This window comes from Heptranchias perlo, chromosome 13 (assembly GCF_035084215.1).
Source record: "Heptranchias perlo isolate sHepPer1 chromosome 13, sHepPer1.hap1, whole genome shotgun sequence".
In the NCBI taxonomy this organism is placed as follows: Eukaryota; Metazoa; Chordata; class Chondrichthyes; order Hexanchiformes; family Hexanchidae; genus Heptranchias; species Heptranchias perlo.
Window position 1 is genome coordinate 5341612 of NC_090337.1, and position 22811 is coordinate 5364422.

The following is a 22811-nucleotide window of genomic DNA, read 5'->3' on the forward strand; positions in this document are numbered from 1 at the left end:
AAACACTCCCAGGGCAGGTACAGCACGGGTTAGATACAGAGTAAAGCTCCCTCTACACTGTCCCATCAAACACTCCCAGGGCAGGTACAGCACGGGTTAGATACAGAGTAAAGCTCCCTCTACACTGTCCCATCAAACACTCCCAGGGCAGGTACAGCACGGGTTAGATACAGAGTAAAGCTCCCTCTACACTGTCCCATCAAACACTCCCAGGGCAGGTACAGCACAGGTTAGATACAGAGTAAAGCTCCCTCTACACTGTCCCATCAAACACTCCCCGGGCAGGTACAGCACGGGTTAGATACAGAGTAAAGCTCCCTCTACACTGTCCCATCAAACACTCCCAGGGCAGGTACAGCACGGGTTAGATACAGAGTAAAGCTCCCTCTACACTGTCCCATCTGTACAACATTTCACACCATACAGAAACCACTATGTTTATACAGTAATATGATGTTTATACAGTCGAATGGTGCTAATTAGTCAGGAATGTAATGGGATACTCTCCACTTGCCTGGATGAGTGCAGCTCCAACAACACTCGAGAAGCTTGATACCATCCAAGATAAAGCAGCCCGCTTGATTGGCACCCCATCCACCACCCTAAACATTCACTCCCTCCACCACTGGCGCAGCGTGGCTGCAGTGTGCACCATCCACAGGATGCACTGCAGCAACTCACCAAGGCTTCTTCGACAGCACCTCCCAAACCCGCGACCTCTACCACCTAGAAGGACAAGGGCAGCAGGCACATGGGAACAACACCACCTGCACGTTCCCCTCCAAGTCACACACCATCCCGACTTGGAAATATATCGTCGTTCCTTCATCGTCACTGGGTCAAAATCCTGGAACTCCCTTCCTAACAGCACTGTGGGAGAACTTTCACCACACGGACTGCAGCGGTTCAAGAAGGCGGCTCACCACCACCTTCTCAAGGGCAATTAGGGATGGGCAATAAATACCGGCCTCGCCAGCGACTCCCACATCCCACGAATGAATTTTTTAAAAATTAGATTGGAGTCAGCGCACTGTGCTGTAACCAAGGATCAGGGTGGACGGTGAAGGCTAGGTTCTGACAACTGTGCGTTCCTGGATTTACTGATGCTCACTGGAATTTTCCAAAGTGACCTGCAGGCGTTCCCAGTTCGTGACAGGTTCAGGTTGCAGGCAGGAAGCTGTCATGTAGAACAATCATCAGCCCACTGGTTTTGATTTTTGATTTCTACTATTCTCGCATTTTCCTACCTCTGCACCTTGGATCTTCTGTCTGCAATGACGGGTGCTCCACACTTTAGGAAGGATGTCAAGGCCTTAGAGAGGGTGCAGAGGAGATTTACTAGAATGGTACCAGGGATGAGGGACTTCAGTTATGTGGAGAAACTGGAGAAGCTGGGATTGTTCTCCTTAGAGCAGAGAAGGTTAAGACGAGATTTAATAGAGGTGTCCAAAATCATGAAGGTTTTTGATAGAGTAAATAAGGAGAAACTGTTTCCAATGGCAGAAGGGTCGGTAACCAGAGGACACAGATTTAAAGTAATTGGCAAAAAAATGAGAGAGGAGATGAGAAATTTTTTTACACTGTGAGTCATTATGATCTGGAATGCGCTGCCTGGAAGCAGATTCAATAGTAACTTTCAAAAGGGAATTGGATAAATACTTGAAGGGGAAAAATTTGCAAGGTTACGGGGAAAGAGCAGGGGGAATGGGACTAATTGGACATCTCTTTCAAAGAGCCAGCACAGGCACGACGGGCTGAATGGCCTCCTCCTGTGCTGTATGATCGTACGGGTCTATGTGTTCCATTTCTAATCACTTTGTTTGAACCGTTTTCAGTGGTGAAGATTTAGAATGCAGCCTGAGTGATTTACGACCAACCACAGACTATCATATCAGGTAAGCATGTTTGGAAAGGCAGCTCGTACCGGGGTCACACGGTGTTTGTGAATGACACTCAGATTGGTAACATTCCAGATTATTTCTTTAAATTGTGAAATGTCGGTAAAAGCTACAGAACCCCACGACATCAAATTCGTCAAGGGCTGGGCAAAGGGGTTGCCAACTCTCCAGGATTGCCCTGGAGTCTCCAGGAATTAAAGACTAATCTCCAGGACGTTGCTGGGAGCAAAAACACGGGGAGAAAAATCACAGGGGCCTTAAAAAGAAATTGCATTTTAAAAAAATTTTCTTTGAACACTTTTGTTTATTAGTTATAAAAATAACTAGACATGGGGAAAAAAGTCAAGAATCATCTTATTGGGTAATGAAGAATCTGTTCACTTTCCGATTGGCCATGGAAAGGTGGAGCATCGCGAGGATGGATATATCAGGCGACCAATGTGGGGGCGGAGCGTTTGGAGGCGGGAGGTCATGTTCTGAAACCTCCAGGAATACGTCCAACCAGAGTTGGGAGCCCTCGGGCCGGATGAAGACATGTCTTGAGTTTCCCATCGATTTATGGGAGGGAGAGAGGACTGAGGGACTGCTCGGAGGAGAACAATCCCAGCTCCTCTCGGCTCTCCACTTTGGGGCAAAAGTTTATTTAAACAGGGAATGAGTGATAAGAATAAACCTACACGGGATGTGGGGAGTTATCTCATACCTAAAATGTTCTCAATGAGGTTGTGCTTCCTCCAAACACTCGCTCCACCTTCCCTACCTGGCTGTGGGACTGGCCCCTGTCTCCCCTCCGTCCTGTTCTGCACTCTCCTTACCGTCCTGTCTCACCTCTTGCTTTCCAGAGTTTCCACAATCTACAATTCAGTAAAAGGATCCTATTCAGAGCCGGTTAGTTTCACGACTCAGAGCTGCGCCCCAGATATCCCTTTCCCGCCAAAACTCTCTCATCGGACCAAAAGCACATTGACCGTGCAGTGGAAGGTAAGAGATGGAAATCCGACTTCCCGCCTCTGATAGGGACATGGGAATCGCTGGACGAGTAAAGACTAAGGTCCATCTTATTCACCTTCTACCACCCTGATTTAATACCGGGGTTGAAAGGGTTAAATTATGAGGACAAGTTGCACAGACTAGGTTTGTATTCCCTCGAGTGCAGAAGATTAAGGGGGTGATCTGATCGAGGTGTTTAAGATGATTCAAGGATTTGATCGGGTAGATAGAGAGAAACTATTTCCTCTGGTGGGGGGAGTCCAGAACAAGGGGGCATAACCTTAAAATTAGAGCCAGGCTGTACAGGGGTGATGTCAGGAAGCACTTCTTCACACAAAGGGCAGTTGAAATCTGGAACTCTCTTCCCCCACCACCCCCCCCAATAAAAGCTGTTGAGGTTGGGGGTCAATTGAAAATTTCAAAACTGAGATTGATAGATTTTTGTTAGATAAGGGTATTAAGGGTTACGGAACCAAGGCAGGTAAATGGAGTTAAGATACAGATAAACCGTGATCTAATTGAATGGCGGAACAGGCTCGAGGGGCTGAATGGCCTCCTCCTGCTCTTATGTTCCTATGGTAGTCGCATGATACGAGGATAATGGAGTTGTTGACTAATCATAAAAATCAATCTCTCTCAATGAGTCTCCAACAGACCCAGACATTATGTAAGAGAAACTCCCAGTGGTGGAGAGTTTTGGGGAACCGTAGGTCCAATATCTATGTAGGCCTCAGTCAGGGGACAAGGATCAAGATTGTCTGATGGGTTTGGGAGTGATGACTTTCTCTCTGTTGATAAATCCAATAGGGAATTCAGGAGAAACTTCTTTACCCAGAGAGTGGTGAGAATGTGGAACTCGCTACCACAAGGAGTAGTTGAGGTGAATAACATAGATACATTTAAGGGGAAGTTGGATAAACACATGAGGGAGAAAGGAATAGAAGGATATGCTGATAGGGTGAGATGAAGTAGGGAGGGAGGAGGCTCATGTGGAGCATAAACACCGGCACAGACCTGTTGGGCCAAATGGCCTGTTTCTGTGCTGTAAATTCTGTTTAATCCCTTGCTGGGGACCAGCTCCATAGTATCCTGGTGCCCTCCAATACCTCACCCAACTCCCGTTCTTTGGATGAGTGTGAGGATGCTATTGAATCCTTAAGCAGGCATCACCACTGGACCCAATCCTGCTCTCGATGGCCTTCTGATCTTTGGGGCTCGGCAGCTCACTAGGGAGTGAATTTATTGACTGACCACCAGGGATCTGAGCTTCCGGTCGGTTTATAATTCCATGGAGGAAGGGACTTTGTGACGAGGGATCGGTGGTTTAAAATCCTCACTGAGAGTGAGGAGAGATGTTCAGAGAAATTTCTTTACCCAGAGGGCTGTTGGAGGGTGGAATGTTTTACAACAGGGAGAGGTTGAGGCAGAAACTATTGTAACTTTTAAAGGAAGGTTGGTTAAATATTTGAAGTAGAGGAAAATACAGGGCTATGGGGAGAGAGCGGGGCAGTGGGATTAGTTTGGGATTGATACAGGGCTATGGGGAGAGAGCTGGGCAGTGGGATTAGTTTTGGAATACTCTAGCAAAGAGCTGGCATGGACACGATTGGCTGAGCGGCCGCTTCCTGTGCTGTAAACTTGTATAGTTCTACAGAAGCTGTATACACTCATGCCTCGATTGTAGATATCATCACGTTTATTTTTAATTCTCACCCAGGCACCAATCGATAATGGATCTAAAATCACCAGCTACCTTCTGGAGTGGGACGAGGTGAGTGTTCAATGATTGGCCTCTCGGGGTCACTGGAATTCGAACCCCTTCAGCTCCGAGTTTGGAGTAACTTGTGGCGATGTTAGGAAGTCCAGATGTTCAAGATGTTTGTTACAGAGAAACATGAAAAAAATATGAATGAGTCAAAGCAGGAAACATTAATATTTCCACTTAATAAATCTGCTCAAACAGTGGGGATAGATATCTTACTGGAATATAAACCATGTAGAATAAAACATGCCTTACGAACGTAGGAACAGGAAGAGACCATTCAGCCCCTTGAGCCTGTTCCGCCACTCATTCAGACCATGGCTGATCTTCACCTCAACTCCATTTTTCCGCCTTTGCTCCGTATCCCTCGATACCCTTACCCAACAAAAATCTATCGATCTCAGTCTTGAAAGCTCCAATTGACCCCCAGCCTCAACAGCCTTTTGGGGGAGAGAGTTCCAGATTTCCACTCCCCTTTGTGTGAAGAAATGCTTCCTGATTTCACCCCTGGACGGCCCAGCTCTAATTTTAAGGTTATGCCCCCTTGTCCCCCACCAGAGGAACTAGTTTCTCTCTATCTATCCTATCAAATCCTTTAATCATCTTTAACACCTCGATTAGATCACCCCCTAAATCCTCTATATTCGAGGGAACACAAGTCCAGTCTATGCAACCCGTCCTCGTAATTTAACCCCGGTCACAATCTTAACAATGAATTCAAAGTGGGGTTGCAGAGTGCGAGAAATTTCAGGACTACACTTGTGCAGAGAGAACTGACAGACTGGAATGGTGCAGCGGCAGTGAACGAGAACTGAATTCCGCGGGTTTCGAGCCTCCTGCGCTCGGGAGACCCACGGTGAGTGGGTGGCGGTGAATCTCTCTGGTCAGTGAGAAATTTGACACCAGCGATTTAACGACATGAGTGGTCAAGTAGAGTCAGCCGGTCCCAGGACCGAGGCAGAGGCAGCCATCTCGGATGGGACCCTCATTACGGTCACTCCTCCTGACACCCAATCACAGCGCAACCCCTCCGTATCTGTTTGTTTCCCCTTTCTCTTTTCTTTCCCTTCCTTTGTCCGTGTTTCATTTCTAGACCCATCCTGGGGGTGGGGGGGGAGAAAATTAAGTTTTAAACCATTTTTCTCGCCTTCCTTCCTCCTGGTTCCCAGTGTCCATTTTGGAGGTTCGGGGCAGGTTTGAAAAAAGTGGGTTTTCTTTGGCCGACAACTGTCTTCGAAACTCCTGAGTTCGGGAGGGTGGAAGAGTGGCGGGGTCACATGGAGACAGAAAGTCAGATTAACGAAACTCATTGATGCCCCAATCTGAGAGCCTCGATCAGACCCCATCTGGAGATACCGTGTTCGGTTCTGGGCACCGCACCTCAGGAAGGATATATTGGTCTTGGGGGAGGGGGTGCAGCTCAGATTCACCAGAATGATACCGGGGCTAAAAGGCGTTAAATTATGAGGACAGGTTGCAAAGACTAGCCTTGTATTCCCTTGAGTATAGAAGGATGAGAGGTGATCTACTTGAGGTGTCTAAACTGGTGAAGGGATTCGACAGGGTAGATTGAGAGAAATTATTTCCTCTGGTGGGGGAATCAAGGACAAGGGGACATAAACTTAAAATTAGAGCTCGGCCGTTCAGGTGTTAAATCAGGAATCACTTTTTCACACAAAGGGTAGTGGAAATCTGGAACTCTCTCCCCCAAAAAGCTGGGGGTCAATTGAAATTTTTAAGACTGAGATCGATAGATTTTTGTTGGGTAAGGGAATCGAGGGATGTGGAGCAAAGGCGGGAAAATGGGGTTGAGGAATAGATTAGCCGTGATCTGATTGAATGGCAGGACAGACTGGAGGGGCTGAATGGCCTCCTGTGTCCGCTGTTCCTGTGTCTACCTGGCCTGGACGAAGAGACAGAGTGTAACACAGTCTGCATCAGGCACCAAGTGAGGTGAATTGTGCTCGGGCTGTGCAGGGAGCTGGAGCAACGACCCCTTCCGAACCTGGTCGATTCTGTACGTTCGTCGTCTTCGGTGGGGTTTTTTTTTGGCAGGAATATTGATTGCTTTTCTTTTGGTCAAGAAAATCGAGCATCTGGTGCAATCAGCACTGGAGATGAGTCTGTGTTCCCGCGATAATACGCACACAGTCACTCAGTGCTGACAGTCATTTAGAGCTAATGAAAGTGTTGACTCACTCCTCCTTCAAATAGTACACACAGAACATTTTGGTTTCTAGAAGTTTCTCAACAGCCCCCACTCCCTCAAGGGAAACCGGTACCTTAACCTACCTTGATCTGGCTCAGTTGGAACCACTCTGATCTCAAATTGGGGGTTCGGAAGCTAAGCTGACTGATTGTTACTGGCGTTTCCCCTTGAGAAGGTGGTGGTGAGCCGCCTTCTTGAACCGCTGCAGTCCGTGTGGTGAAGGTTCTCCCACAGTGCTGATAGGGAGGGAATTCCAGGATTTTGACCCAGCGACGATGAGGAAGGAACGGCCGATATTTTTCCAAGTCGGGATAGTGTGTAACTTGGAGGTGAACCTGGAGGCAATGCTGTTCCCTGGCACCTGCTGCCCTTGTCCTTCCAGGTGGTGGAAGTCACAGGTTCGGGAAGGCGAGATTGATGTGAGCTGTGCGTCCAGCTATCTCAGTATCGATCTAATTGGTCTCGCTACCTTCCTTGTCTTTAGGGGAAGCGGAACAACGGATTCCGAGAATGCTACTTTGGCAGCCAACGGCACTGCAAACTAACCAAACTCTTACCGGCCATCGGCTACACCTTTCGGTTGGCAGCGTGCAATGACATCGGCAACAGGTAGGTGGCCTACTTCTCTGCTATTGAGAGCTTTGTCATTGATTCCAGTCAATCGATCAGTGGCGTTTCTTCATTGAAATCTTAGTGTTACAAACAGTTAAATTCGCTGATGTCAAGATGGCATGAGTATTTTTTTAATTATGGTTTTTAAATGACCTAAAATCCCTCCATACTGTAGGGCACGTTTAGCAAAAACTATTTAACTGAACATGTGAAGAAAAGCTGCATCAAAATTAAGGAAACTTGCTTTAAAGCAAGTGTGTACCTGCAGATATTGAGCGCACGCAGTTCATGCAAAGACACGTTTGTGACTGTCAGTCTGATTGGGACTTTCCCCGATGTTGAGGGAGGGTGAAAGGTATGTACACGCTAACAATAATAAAGGTGTATTGTCACGGGTGTGCCGAGAGGCCACACACACTACGTGGCTTGACGCAGTGTGGTAGATTTACATGCCATTTGTGGGAGCTGCTTAACTTTGTCACTGGCAGCACATTTTGTCAGCGCGCTCTCACTGGGGAAGGGTTTTCAGTGCCTTTGACTGCACTAGTGCCAGGTCCTTTGCAAGGTTGCTTCTGTAGTGTAAAGGGGACAGTGTAGATCTTTGGGATAAGAGGACCAGGCAGTCCAAAAAACAGTCGGCATAGAACTGTGGGTCGCTGAACTAAGAATAACGGGCTACACATGGGACTGGTTGGATGTGGTTCACAAAACAGAATTCAGTAACAAAAACTACAGAAGATCTACGCTGAACAAGGAGTAATAAGGCCGAATGATGATATATCTTTGAACTACGCACACTGGTTTTTATTTTAAGACGTGATTCGCCTCTTTTCCTAGAAGTAAAGGGAATTAGGGGTTACGGGGAGTGGGCAGGAAATTGGACCTGAATTTAGATTTGAGGTTAGGATCAGATCAGCCATGATCTTATTGAATGGCGGAGCAGGCTCGAGGGGCCGATTGGCCTACTCCTGCTCCTATTTCTTATGTTCTTATGTTCTCTCCAGTTAGATATGTTTAAAACAGATACCAAAGCAATTGAACAAACCCAGGATCTAACTTGATGCTGTAGATCACGCTGCCAAAAGACTCTGAAGTGGCTAACTGACATAAAATTTGGGGGCGTCTAGTTAATACGGAGGAAGACTGACAAAATACAAAACATTAACAAACTTGCAGAATGGGCGTGTATTCATTTCAATATAGATAAGTGTGAGGTGCTGTATTTAGGTAGGAGGAATAAGGAGGCCACCTACTGTTTGGAAAATAAGAGTCTAAATGGGGTAGAGGCGCAAAGGGATCTAGGGGTACAGATACACATATCACTGAAAGTAGGTTAACAAAGCCATAAAAAATGCAAACAAAGCTCTGTGATTCATTTCTAGAAGGATAGAATTGAAAAGCAGAGAAGGTATCTTCAACTTGTATAGAACCTTGGTTAGACCACACTTGGAGTATTGTGAACAGTTCTGGTCTCCATATTACAAAAAGGATATCGAGGCACTGGAGAAAATGCAAAAAAGATTTACAAGGATGATACCAGAACTGCGAGGGTATATTGATCAGGGAAGACTGAACAGGTGTGGGGCTCTTTTCTCTAGAAAAGAGAAGGCTGAGGGGTGACCTGATAGAGGTCTTTAAAATTATGAAGGGGTTCAAAAGGGTAGATGTAGAGAAAATGTTTCCACTTATGGGGGAGACCAGAACTGGGGGCCATAAATATAAGACAGTCACTAATAAATCCAATAGGGAATTCAGGAGAAGCTTCTTTACCCAGAGAGCGGTGAGAATGTGGAACTCACCACCACAAGGAGTAGTTGAGGTGAATAACAGAGATACATTTAAGGGGAAGCTAGAGAAACACATGAGGGAGAAAGGAATAGAAGGATAGAAATAGATGGGGTTAGATGAAATAAGATGGGAGGAGGCTCGTGTGGACTGGCATTGACCAGTTGGGCTGAATGGCCTGTTTCTGTGCTGTAGACTCGATGTCATTCTACGTAAAATTATCAGATGTTCTGAACTGGATTTTTTGGTTCTAATATACACAGGAGCAATATAGCCCAGTTACATGTGGAGGGAGTTGTTCTGATCTGGAATGCGCTGCCTGAAAGGGCGGTGGAAGCAGATTCAATGGTGACTTTCAAAAGGGAATTGGAGACATAATGGTAAAGGAAAAATTTGCAGGGCTATGGGGAAAGAGCAGGGGGGAGTGGGACTAATTGGATAGCTCTTTCAAAGAGCCGGCACAGGCACGATGGGCCGAATGGCCTCCTTCTGTGCTGTATCATTCTATGATGCTATCTGGGCACAGAGAATACAGGGGGAGAGGGCAACTCGGGAATGTTTGAATGCTTAATCAGCCCAGGCAGGAGTAGCGTACATGGGTTCAGATGTACCTACACTGGTCATAACTTCTGGCCTGCAAAAGGTTACATCCACCTTGCTTTCAATTTGAAGATGTCCTGGTCGAGCAGATCTCGCCCTTCTGAGTCGCCAAGAGCATGGAATTCAAACAGGACTCACCAGCGAATATAGACACAAGTAAGGGGAGGTCTGCCTGGGCTTCAGGGGCTGGATTGCCAGAATCTGCAGGTTGGATGTGGCCCACAGGCTGTGGTCTGGACACCCTCCCCACGCTCGTGGTAAACTGTAGGCAGACTACGTTGCTTGTACGTGGGCCGTAGAGGGTGTTTGCGCTGCTGTTTTCTGATGTGAAGGTTTCACATGGTCAGGGGCAATCTCTTGTACACTTGCTGCACCAGCTAAGTCCAACTGTCGGGTGACCCAGTAAAAGAAACTCTAAAATGCCTTTTAATAATTATGGATTTTCTTTCCACCTTTTTCTCCTTCCCCTGGGGTTTTCAAAATTTTTGCTCTTTATTCTCAATCCTCTGCTACCCTTGCTATTAATCTCCTGATTATCAAATTTTATATTTCATTTCCCTCTTACTGTCTCTCATTTCTCTCTCCCTTGTAACATTAATGTCTCCTGTCTCATTTTTCTCTCTCTCCATCTCTCTGTATCCTTCCCTCTTTGCATTTTTCTATCTCCCTCACTGTCTCATCTGTCTCTCACTCTCCTCTCTTTCTCCTTATCTCTGTCTGTCACTGTCTGTCTTTCTTTCTCTGTCTGCATATTTCTATCCCTTTTCTCTCTTTCTATCTGCATATCTCTGTCTCTCTCTGTCTCTGTCTCCGTCTCTTTGATTCTCTCCATGTACCTCTCTCTCTCTTTCTGTCTTCCTCTCTCGATGTATCTCTTCATTGTCTGTCTCTCTCTGCCTCTCTGTCTGTCCCCTTATTGCTACATCTCTTTACTCTCTCTCTCTCCATCTCTCCCTCTCCCTCTCCCTCTACCCCCCTTGTTCTGCCCCCTCCCCCTCTCTCTCTCCCCCTCTCTCTCTCCCCCTCTCTACCTCCTCCTCTCTCCCCCTCCCGCTCTCTCTCTTCCCCTCTCTCTCCCCCCTCCCGCTCTCTCTCTTCCCCTCTCTCTACTTCCTCCTCTCTCTCCCTCTCCCCCATCCCCCTCCCTCTCTCCCCTCTCTTTCACCCTCGCCCTCTCTCTCCCTCTCTCCCGCTCCCCCTCTCTCCCGCTCCCCCTCTCTCCCGCTCCCCCTCTCTCCCGCTCCCCCTCTTTCTCTCTCTCTCCTCTCTCTCTCTCCCCCTCTCTCCCCTCTCCCTCCTGCTCTCCCCCCTCTCTCTCTCCCCCTCCCACTCTCTCTCCCCCTCCCTCCCTCTCTCTCTCTCCCCCTCCCTCCCTCTCTCTCTCTCCCCCTCCCTCCCTCTCTCTCTCTCCCCCTCCCTCCCTCTCTCTCTCTCCCCCTCCCTCCCTCTCTCTCTCCCCCTCCCTCTCTCTCTCCCCCTCCCTCCCTCTCTCTCTCCCCCTCCCTCCCTCTCTCTCTTCTCCCCCTCCCTCCCTCTCTCTCTTCTCCCCCGCTCTCCCTCTCTCTCTTCTCCCCCTCCCTCCCTCTTTCTCTTCTCCCCCCTCCCTCTCTCTCTCCCCCCTCCCTCTCTCTCTCCCCCTCCCTCTCTCTCTCTCCCTCTCCCTTTCTCTCCCCCTCTCCCTTTCCCCCTTCCTCTCTCTTCCCTCTCTCTCCCCCTCTCCCTCCCTCTCTTTCCTCCCTCCCTCTCTTTCCTCCATCCCTCCCTCCCTTTCCCCCTTCCTCTCTCTCCCCCTCTCTCTTTCCCTCTCTCTCTCTCCTCTCTTTCTTTCCTCCCTCCCTCTCTTTCCCCCCTTCCTCTCTCTTTCCCTCTCTCCCCCTCTCTCTCCCCTCTCCCTCTCTTTCCCCCTTCCTCTCTCTCCCCCCTCCCTCTCTCTCTCCCCTCTCCCTCTCTCTCCCCTCTCCCTCTCTCTCCCCTCTCCCTCTCTCTCCCCTCTCCCTCTCCCTCTCTCTCCCTCTCTCTCCCCCTCCCCCCCCCCTTGCCCCTTTCCTCCCCGCTCACAGTGGGTTCAGTCAGGAGGTGATCTGTTACACCGCGGGCAACCTCCCACAGACTCCTGCTGCTCCTCGATTGGTCCGTGCCGGTGTCACGTGGGTGACGTTACAGTGGAACAGGCCGGATGGGTCTTCGCTGGAGGAACATGTCACCTACACTCTGGAAATGGAGGATGAGACCGCAGTAAGTGTCTGTCCACCGCCAGTAGCAAATCTAGACCTGACGGTTTGGGAAATCGACAAGGAGCCACACAAGATAAGGGCTCATGGGGTTGGGGGTAATATATTAGCATGGATAGAGGATTGGTTAATGGACAGAAAACAGAGAGTAGGAGTAAACGGGTCATTTTCAGGTTGGCAGCTTGTAACTAGTGGGGTGCCGCAAGGATCGGTGCTTGGGCCTCAGCTATTTACAATCTATATTAATGACTTAGATGAAGGGATCAAGTGTAACGTATCCAAGTTTGCTGACGATACAAAGCTAGTTGGGAAAGTAAGTTGTGAGGAGGACACAAAGAGTCTGCAAAGGGATATAGACAGGTTAAGTGAGTGGGCGAGAAGGTGACAGATGGAGTATAATGTGGGGAAATGTGAGGTTATTCACTTTGGTAGGAAGAATAGAAAGGCAGAATATTTTTTAAAGGGTGAGAGACAAAGAAATGTTGGTATTCAGAGGGATTTGGGTGTTCTTGAACACGAATTAGAGATTAGGCAATTAAGAAGGCAAATGGTGTGTTGGCCTTTATTGAAGTATAAGTATATTGGAGTATAAGAGTAAGGAGGTCTTGCTGCAATTATATAGGGTGTTGGTGAGACCACACCTGGAGCACTGTGTACAGTTTTGTTCTCTTTACCCAAGGAAGGATAAACTTGCCTTAGAGACGGTGCAAGGAAGGTTCACTAGATTGATTCCTGGGATGAGAGGGTTGTCCTATGGAGAGAGGTTGAGTAGAATGGGCCTATACTCTCTGGAGTTTAGAAGAATGAGGGGTGATCTCATTGAAATGTATAAAATTCTTAGAGGGCTTGACAGGGTAGATGCTGAGAGGATGTTTCCCCTGGCTGGAGAGTCTAGAACTAGGGGTCATAGTCTCAAGATAAGGGGTCGGCCATTTAGGACTGAGATGAGGAGAAATTTCTCACTCAGAGGGTTGTGAATCTTTGGAATTGTCTACCCCAGAGGGCTGTGGATACTCAGTCGTTGAGTATGTTAAAGACTGAGATCGATAGATTTTTGGACACTAAGGGAATCAAGGGATATGTTGAAAGGGCGGGAAAGTGGAGTTGAGGTCAAAGATCAGCCATGATCTGATTGAATGGCGGAGCAGGCTCGAGGGGCTGTATGGCCTACTCCTGCTCCTATTTCTTATGTTCTTATGTTAGCTCGATCTCAGAAATGACTGTTACTGCAAGGGCCTGGAGGGGTTGTACGTCACATAGTTGCTTCCTGCGAAGCAAAATCTATTTCATCTCAATGCAAGCCATGTCTCTGTCTCAAGTAGGACGTCATGCCAATTGAATTTTAGCGAGCGATATGACCTTAGCTCAGTGTCACATCAGGTGGGCTTCAGATCTTATTGTCTGTAATGGTAAACGGTGAGAGGCGAACTTCGGAATGGTTTTAAAACTTCAATTTGAATCTAGGAACATTGGAACATGAGGAGGCCATTCAGCCCCTCGAGCCTGTTCCGCCATTCAATGGGATCATGGCTGATCTGTATCTTAACTCCATTTACCCACCTTGGTTCCGGAACCCTTAATATCTTTGCTTATAACAAATCTATCAATCTCAGTTTTGAAATTTTCAATTGACCCCCAGCCTCAACAGCTTTTTGGGGGAGAGAGTCCCAAATTTCCATTCCCCTTTGTGTGAAGAAGTGTTTCCTGACATCACCCCTGAACGGCCTAGCTCTAATTTGAAGGTTATGCCCCCTTGTTCTGGCCTCCCCCCACCAGAGGAAATAGTTTCTTTCTATCTACCCCCTCAAATCCTTTAATCACCTTAAACCCCTCAATTGGATCACCCCTTAATCTTCTATACTCGAGGGAATACAAGCCTAATCTCTGTGACCTGTCCTCATCATTTAACCCTTTCAGCCCCTGCATGAGCCTGTTAGCGTAGGTTCTGGAAGCTTTGGCGGTCTAACTGTTTGAAAGTGATGTTGAATAAAACACGTGACTGTCTCGTTATAAAACCTTCCCGCAGGTTTGTGGCTTTCTGCCGAAGTACACGGGTGATGATGTGACCTGCACTGTGAAAACACTCAACAGAAGCACACAGTACAAGTTCAGGGTGAGCTGCCCATTTCGTTGCTTTGAGTCTTCCCACTAAGGGCACGCAGATTGAGAAGAAGCCATTTTGTTCCAGACAGTTATTGGGTTAGTGACACGTGAGGTTAAACTTTACGAATGCGGAGACTTGCTAGCTGGGATAGACTTCCACACCCTTTATACAAGTGCGATCCTAGATGTCAGACTTGTGGTGTTAGCCATGGCTCAGTGGGTAGCACTCTTGCCCCAGAGTCATGAAGGTCATGGGTTCGAGCCCCACACCCGAGACTTAAGCACAAAATCCAGGCTGACACTCCCAGTGCAGTACTGAGGGAGTGCTGCACTGTCGGAGGTGCCGTCTTTGGAATGAGACATTAAACCAATGGCCTTTCAGGTGGATGTAAAAGATGTAAGGAATCTTACAACACCAGGTTATAGTCCAACAAATTTATTTTAAAATCACAAGCTTTCGGAGATTATCTCCTTCGTCAGATGATTGAATGAGAAGGTTCTCAAATCGCATATCTTATACGATGTTGGGACAGCATCACACCAATCAAAAGGTGTCGTTGTTATTCAAACAGGCCAGTCACGGAGAACAGCACGTCCCAGTACACTCGATATACATTGTGTCTTTTACACAGGCAGGCAGAAAGAAACTCAAAATGGCAGAGAGAGAGAGAGAGAGAATTTTAAAAAACATATAAATTTTTTCCCCTTTTTTTTTAAAAGATCCCATGGCTACTATTTCGAAGAAAAACAGGGGAGTTTTCCCCAATGTCCGGGGCCAATATTTATCCCTCAACCAACATCACTAAAAATAGATTATCTGGTCATTTATCTCATTGCTGTTTGTGGGATCTTGCTGTGCGCAAATTGGCTGCCGCGATCCCCATATTACAACAGTGACTACGCTTCAAAAAGTACTTCATTGACTGTAAAGCGCTTTGAGACGTCCTGTGCTTGTGAAAGGGGCTATAGAAATGCAAGTTTGTTCTTTCTTTCTTAGATGGGAGTGGTCAGAGGGCTTCTTATAGAATTAGGATTCACTCAGTGTTTATGTGTACGCATCTGATCCTCTTTGCCCAAAAAATTCCCAGGCCATCCTCCATTCCAGGAGCAGCTTCCATCGGTCTCTTTAAGGATCGCCACTGGTTGGGCCAATCGACATCTGGCCCAAATGGGCTGAGGACCCATATTTGCATAGTTTCGGGCGGCCTTGCTGCGTGCCCGTTCTACAGGCCGGGCTAGATGGGCTTTGGGCATCCAAGGGGCAACTGAGGAGCCTCTCTCCCTCTCCTCCCATTCCTCCCTTCCCCCCTTCCCTCCCCCCCTACCCGCCCCCTACTTCCCTCCCCTCCATCCCTCCCTTCCCTCCCCTCCCCCCCTTCCTCCCTTCCCTCCCCCCCTTCCTCCCTTCCCTCCCCCCCTTCCTCCCTTCCCTCCCCCCCTTCCTCCCTTCCCTCCCCCCCTTCCTCCCTTCCCTCCCCCCCTTCCTCCCTTCCCTCCCCCCACCCTCCCTTCCCTCCCCCCCCACCCTCCCTTCCCTCCCCCCCCACCCTCCCTCTCTCCTCCCCACCCTCCCTCCCTCCTCCCCTCCTCCTCTCCCCTCCCCTCCCTCCCTCTCTCTTCCCCACCCTCCCTCTCTCTTCCCCACCCTCCCTCTCTCTTCCCCACCCTCCCTCTCTCTTCCCCACCCTCCCTCTCTCTTCCCCACCCTCCCTCTCTCTTCCCCACCCTCCCTCTCCCCTCCCCTCCCTCCCTCCCTCAATTCCGTCCCCCCACAGTCACCGTTTTCTCAGGCGGGGAACTGGCAGCAGTTGACAATCGCGTCCTAAGTGCCTGAGAAGCCGGCGGGCCTCCCACAGCCAAACTCTGCCCCGGCTCCAGCGGACGTCAATGAGCCCCACTCCCGACACCCTAACTTTTGCAAAGGACCTCCAGTATAGAGGTTTGGCTGCGATCAGGCTTGTGGGAGCTTGCACAGACTGGGCTTGTAGTCCCTCGAGTACAGAAGATTAAGGGGTGATGTAATCGAGGTGTTTAAGATGATTAAAGGATTTGATAGGGTAGAGTGGGAGAAACTATTTCCTCTGGTGGGAGAATCCAAAACAAGGGGGAATAACCTTAAAATTAGAATTGGGCCGTTCAGGGGTGATGTCAGGAAGCATTTCTTCACACAAAGGGGAGTGGGAATCTGGAACTCTCTCCCCCAAAAAGCTGTGGAGGCTGGGGGTCAATTGGAGCTTTCAAGGCTGAGATCGATAGATTTTTGTTGGGTGAGGGTATCGAGGGATATGGGGCAAAGGCGGGTAAATGGAGTTGAGGTACAGATCAGCCATGATCTGATTGAATGACGGAACAGGCTCGAGGGGCCGAATGGGCCTATATTCCCATCAAGCCAAAGACGAGGCCACGAGCTGCGAGAGGCATAACTGCAGTCTGGTGCAAAAGCACGTTTAAAAAGTTCTGCATTGGTGTTAAAAGCTCAGGCGGCAATCAGATGCCAGCGTGTGGGATTTTTTTTGCTCGCGGCCGAAAGCGCGAGGCTCCGTCTGCCGCGTATCTGAGCAGCGAATGTTGCGTGGTTCTGACACGTGTTTGCTTCTTTTCCCCAGCTGACCGCTTCCAACGCAGAAGGCAAGAGCAGCCCCAGCGAAGTACTCGTCTGCATTACCAACCCTGACCAACCAGGGCCTCCCTCCGCACCCTACATCACGGGCCCAGTGACCCCACACAGCCTTCACCTGAAGTGGGGTGTGTATACACTTCCAGCATTCATTTCCCTCCGACCTTCCTTGCGCTTTCCAGTAACCAGTATGTATGTTCAGCTGGCGCTGAGCCTTGCTGGCCAGGGAGATCCCGGGTTACAATCATAGAACCAGACAGCACAGAAGGAGGCCGTTCGGCCCATCGTGCCTGTGCCGGCTCTTTGAAAGAGCTTTCCAATTAGTCCCACTCCCCCCCCCCCCGCTCTTTCCCGATATCCCTGCCAATATTTCCTTTTTAAGAATATTTCCAATTCGCTTTTGAAAGTTATTATTGAATCTGCTTCCAGCCGCCCTTTCAGGCAGCGCATTCCAGATCATAACAACTCGCTGTGTGTAAAAAAAAAAAAATTCTTCTCATCTCCCCTCTGGTTCTTTTTCCAATTTTCTTAAATCTGTGTCCTCTGGTTACCGACCCTCCTGCCACTGGAAACAGTTTCTCCTTATTTACTCTATCAAAACCCTTCATGATTTTGAACACCTCTATCAAATCTCCCCCTAACCTTCTCTGCTCTGAGGAGAACAATCCCAGCTTCTCCGGTCTCTCCACATAACTGAAGTCCCTCATCCCTGGTACCATTCCAGTAAATCTCCTCTGCACCCTCTCTAAGGCCTGGACGTCCTTCCTAAAGTGTGGTGCCCAGAATTGAACACAACACTGCAGCCTGGGCTTAACCAGTGATTTATAAAGATTTAGGGTAACTGCCTTGCTTTTGTACTCTATGCCTCTGTTCATCCTTTATGCCTTTTTAACAGCTTTATCAGTTGGAGAACACTACAACATGGTGTCAGTGTCCCTGGGATATGGAAAGTACAAATCAGCCAGATCACCGTCCACTGATCGCAACTGAGTCCAGTCCCCTCCGTACTGTCCATTTATACCACTTCTCAGGGTGTTCTGTCGTTCTCCCGTCAAAGTTACGGGAAATCCCCCCTGGAATTTCAGAACTTGGGTGTTGAGTTCCAGTAAAAAAAAAGCCTTATCTTCTCTGCGACCCCTCATTCCTGGTAACGTCCCAGTGGATCTACACTGCACCTTTTCCATTGCTTTGATATCCTTCCGATAATAGGGGCGCCCAAGACCTTACTCAATATTCTCAACTCTGGCCTGTGTAAGGCCTTGTTCATAGGCCGCCTCATCTCCCTGCCTTTGTATTCCACGCCTCTAGATACAAAACCAACCATTTTGTTTGTCTTCGGTTTTTTTCACGACATAGATTCTACAGCACGGAAACAGGCCATTCAGCCCGACTGGTCTGTGATGTTGTTTATTGTCCACACGCGCTTCTTCCCACTCTAATTACCTCTTCCTACCCTCCCCCCTTATCCCTCTAGTCCCTTTTCCCTCATGTGTGCATCAGGCCTCCTCTTAACGACATCAACGCTCTCTGCTTCAAACACGCCATGCGGCAGCGAGTTCCACATTCTCACCACTCTCTGCGTAAAGAAATCCCTCCTAAAGTTCTTTATTTGATCCGTTAGTGACCATCTTATATTTCTGCCCCTTTGTTCTGGACTCATCCACAAATGGAAACAGTTTCTCCACATCCGCCCTGTCCAAACCCCCTTCGGAATTTTAAAGACCTCAGTCAAGTCTCCTCGTAAGTCTTGTTTCCAGAGAAAAGAGCCCCAGCCTGTTCAATCTTTCCCGATTAGGTATAACCTCTCAGTTCTGGTAACGTCCTATTTGCGCCTTTAATGCCCTGTGTCCCTGGGCATCAAGTTGTCTCTGCTCCATTTAAAATCTTACCATTTAAGGTGTATTTCTTTTCTCTATTTTACTGCATTAAACTACATCTCCCCCTACCTGCCCATCCTGCCAGCCTTACCTATCCCCTCCTGCAGCCTCTCACAACCTTAGTCCTACCTTGCTCTACCCCCTCGATTTAGTCTTGTCAGCACATTTTCATATGGTTCTCTCAATTCCTAAGTCCAGATCATTTCAGTGTATCGTAAATAAGAACACAAGCCCTACGCTGCAATACTTTCCACGTATTCCCAGTCCAAGAAACTTCCTTTTACTCCTACCCTTCGCTTTCTTCCCTTCGACTATCTCGCTATTCACGTAGCCAAGTTACTCTTAAGTCCGTCTGCCCTTATCTTTGCCATAAGTCTCTTGTAACTCAATGATTACGCAGAGAGGGTCGATGATAGAAATGCAGAGGATGTGATTGATGCAGATTGTCAAAGCATTTGATAAGGCGCCACGTAAGAGACTTACATACGGCCAAGATAAGGGCACACGGACAGTTGAAGGGAAGAAAGCAAAGAGTAGGAGTAAAAGTCTCTCACAATCTTAGTCTTAACTTGCCACATCCCCTCAGTATGAAGTCGGTAGAGCATGACCAGAGGTTTTGAAACTCGCCGTTGATTGGCCCCAGTCACCACTAGGGAAGCCAGTCATTTCTTGTTGGTTTTTCTGACCAGCCGATAACCTGCAGTCTCCCTGCAGACAGCAGATAGGTGGGGGAAAGGGCCGACAGCGACAGTAATTAGCCTCTGCTTGACCTCAAACCTGTGCCTATTTACGAATATACGAACAATGACGGGCAGGAAAAGACCCTCTGGTCCATCCAGCCTGTCCTACACAACTGCGACACCTCGTGTATCACGATATATACACTCCCCACCCAACCTGAAACCATGGGAGAGGCGAGAAAACAGATTAAAAAAAACTCAGGCCAATATGTGGGGGGTGGAATCTGGAGAATCTCTCTCCGACCCCCTTAGGCGACGGAAACTCGTCCAGGAGACCACTCTGACCCCCGATACCTACCGTAGACCAGTCCCCGCAGGGAGTGCCTGAGGGGTGAGGTGAAAGAGTCAGGAAAGTTATCTGATAAAAAAAAAATCTTCATCTCCACCGCCACGGTCGGTAATCTGCCCGTTATAGAACCCGTCCGATTTCCGTCCCACTGCGAGTGGTGCCACATGAGGTCCTGCTGGTGTTTTAGTTCATAGAAACAGACAGGACAGGACAGCCAGTGTCCACCCTGTTCCAACTTCCGATATAAACCCTTAAAATTCACCGGTCAATGACTACTCCAGCCACTAATTGGCAGTACCCGGTTTTTTGAGATACGGCGATACATTGTAAGGGTAAAGCCCGATCTGTTCTTCTGCTTGTTGCAATCTGAGCAGTGCTCGCTGACCTACACTGGCTCCTGGTCCAGGAACGCCTCAAATTTAAAATTCTCATCCTTGTGTTCAAATCCCTCCGTGGCCTCGCCCCCTCCCTATCTCTGTAACCTCCTCCAGCCCTGCAACCCTCCGAGATCTCTGCGCTCCTCCAATTCTGGCCTCTTGCTCACCCCCACCTTCCTCCATTGCCAGCCCTGCCTTCAGCTGTCTAGGCCCTAAGCTCTGGAATTCTTTCCCTGGACCTCTCCGCCTCTCTCTCTCTCCTCCTTTAAGACGCTCCTTAAAACCTACCTCTTTGACCAAGCTTTTGGTCACCTGGCCTAATATCTCCTTCTGTGGCTCGGTGTCAAATTTTGTCTGATTACGTTCCTGTGAAGCGCCTTGGGACATTTTACTATGTTAAAGGCGCTATATAAATGCAAGTTGTTGTTGTAAAGGGCTCTAGATCCCATCACTAGATCTTTTTCTAACACAAACTCTTCCAATCTCTATAGACCCCCCGCAAGACAATGGAGGATCGGAAATTCTAAAGTATCTGCTGGAGATTTCTGAAGGTACTTCAGAGGGTGAGTTTCACCGAACCTTCGGTCTTTAATTTTTTCCTCGTTTTCTTTACCGCCTCCTCTCCTGGTAGCGCTGAATATTCCCTGGAGCGTGGACTCCATCGGCACTGGCAGTCCTCGAGTTAACTTGTCCGTGTGCAAGCACAGACAGTGAATGACAGCAGACCATTCAATGCTGGTACACTGTATTGGATATACCCAGGCCCATATCCCCTCATTCCCTGGTACACCGTGTTGGGTATACCCAGGCCCATATCCCCTCATTCCCTGGTACACTGTATTGTGTATACCCAGGCCCATGTCCCCTCATTCCCTGGTACACTGTGTTGGGTATACCCAGGCCCATATCCCGTCATTCCCTGGTACAGTGTTGGGTATACCCAGGCCCATATCCCGTCATTCCCTGGTACACTGTATTGGGTATACCCAGGCCCATATCCCCTCATTCCCTGGTACACTGTGTTGGGTATACCCAGGCCCATATCCCCTCATTCCCTGGTACAGTGTTGGGTATACCCAGGCCCATATCCCGTCATTCCCTGGTACACTGTGTTGGTTATACCCAGGCCCATATCCCCTCATTCCCTGGTACACTGTGTTTGGTATACCCAGGCCCATATCCCCTCATTCTCTGGTACAGTGTTGGGTATACTCAGGCCCATATCCCCTCATTCCCTGGTACACTGTGTTGGTTATACCCAGGCCCATATACCCTCATTCCCTGGTACACTGTGTTGGTTATACCCAGGCCCATATACCCTCATTCCCTGGTACACTGTGTTGGGTATACCCAGGCCCATATCCCGTCATTCCCTGGTACACTGTGTTGGGTATACCCAGGCCCATATCCCGTCATTCCCTGGTACACTGTGTTTGGTATACCCAGGCCCATATCCCGTCATTCTCTGGTACAGTGTTGGGTATACTCAGGCCCATATACCCTCATTCCCTGGTACACTGTATTGGGTATACCCAGGCCCATATCCCCTCATTCCCTGGTACACTGTATTGTGTATACCCAGGCCCATATCCCCTCATTCCCTGGTACACTGTGTTGGGTATACCCAGGCCCATATCCCGTCATTCCCTGGTACAGTGTTGGGTATACCCAGGCCCATATCCCGTCATTCCCTGGTACACTGTGTTGGGTATACCCAGGCCCATATCCCCTCATTCCCTGGTACACTGTGTTGGGTATACCCAGGCCCCAATCCCATCAATCCCTGGTACACTGTGTTGGGTATACCCAGGCCCATATCCCCTCATTCCCTGGTACAGTGTTGGGTATACCCAGGCCCATAATCCCGTCATTCCCTGGTGCACTGTGTTGGTTATACCCAGGCCCATATCCCCTCATTCCCTGGTACACTGTGTTTGGTATACCCAGGCCCATATCCCGTCATTCTCTGGTACAGTGTTGGGTATACTCAGGCCCATATCCCCTCATTCCCTGGTACACTGTGTTGGTTATACCCAGGCCCATATCCCCTCATTCCCTGGTACACTGTGTTGGGTATACCCAGGCCCATATCCCGTCATTCCCTGGTACACTGTGTTTGGTATACCCAGGCCCATATACCCTCATTCCCTGGAACAGTGCGTTGGGTTTGCCCCACGAGAGCAGCCCTCGAGGAAGATACCATTTGGAACGTGACTCCTGACAAAACTTTGTGAATCACACTGGGCTGCATGACACCTTGTGCCAGTGGTGGCGATTGTCACTTCTGGGTTGTCGGTGTGTTCGTGTATTGTAGCTGCATTGAGTTTAAATCCGTTTGCTGCCTCTCCTTTTCCAAATAAAGTGTCAGCGGTGATTCGAAGGGGCCTCTTCCTGTGGTATTGAGCTTCTCTTTCGATTATGTCCCGTCGCAGGAAGCCAATGGGAGGTGGCGTACAGCGGATCGGCCAACGAGAACGTCTGCCATCAGCTGAAGCCGGGCATGTTGTACTGGCTCCGGGCCTGTTGTATCAGCACCGGGGGTCACAGTCAGGTAACGCACTCTCCTCAAACCTTCTACCTCCAACATCAACACTCCTCTGGCCTTGATAGCTTTAAGGCCCCCGCCCCCCCCCCGGAGAGTGAAGGCCCTTTAAATTCCTCGGAGTTGCTCCCTCTCCTGCCAGGAGTGTGGGCCGGAAAGGCCGCCTTCTCTCGTAGGAG

The 22811-nt window shown here is 48.9% G+C and overlaps 1 protein-coding gene across 1 annotated transcript in view; it reads left to right on the plus strand.

The window, feature by feature from the left end:
- LOC137331233 (fibronectin type III domain-containing protein 3B-like) overlaps positions 1–22811 on the plus strand; it is a 303695-nt gene that overhangs the window by 192214 nt on the left and 88670 nt on the right. The window contains 9 exon segments of the mRNA XM_067994877.1: positions 1836–1895; positions 2741–2879; positions 4606–4659; positions 7344–7468; positions 11917–12091; positions 14114–14200; positions 16797–16935; positions 20582–20653; positions 22523–22641. Of these exon segments, the coding sequence (XP_067850978.1) occupies positions 1836–1895; positions 2741–2879; positions 4606–4659; positions 7344–7468; positions 11917–12091; positions 14114–14200; positions 16797–16935; positions 20582–20653; positions 22523–22641 (970 nt within the window).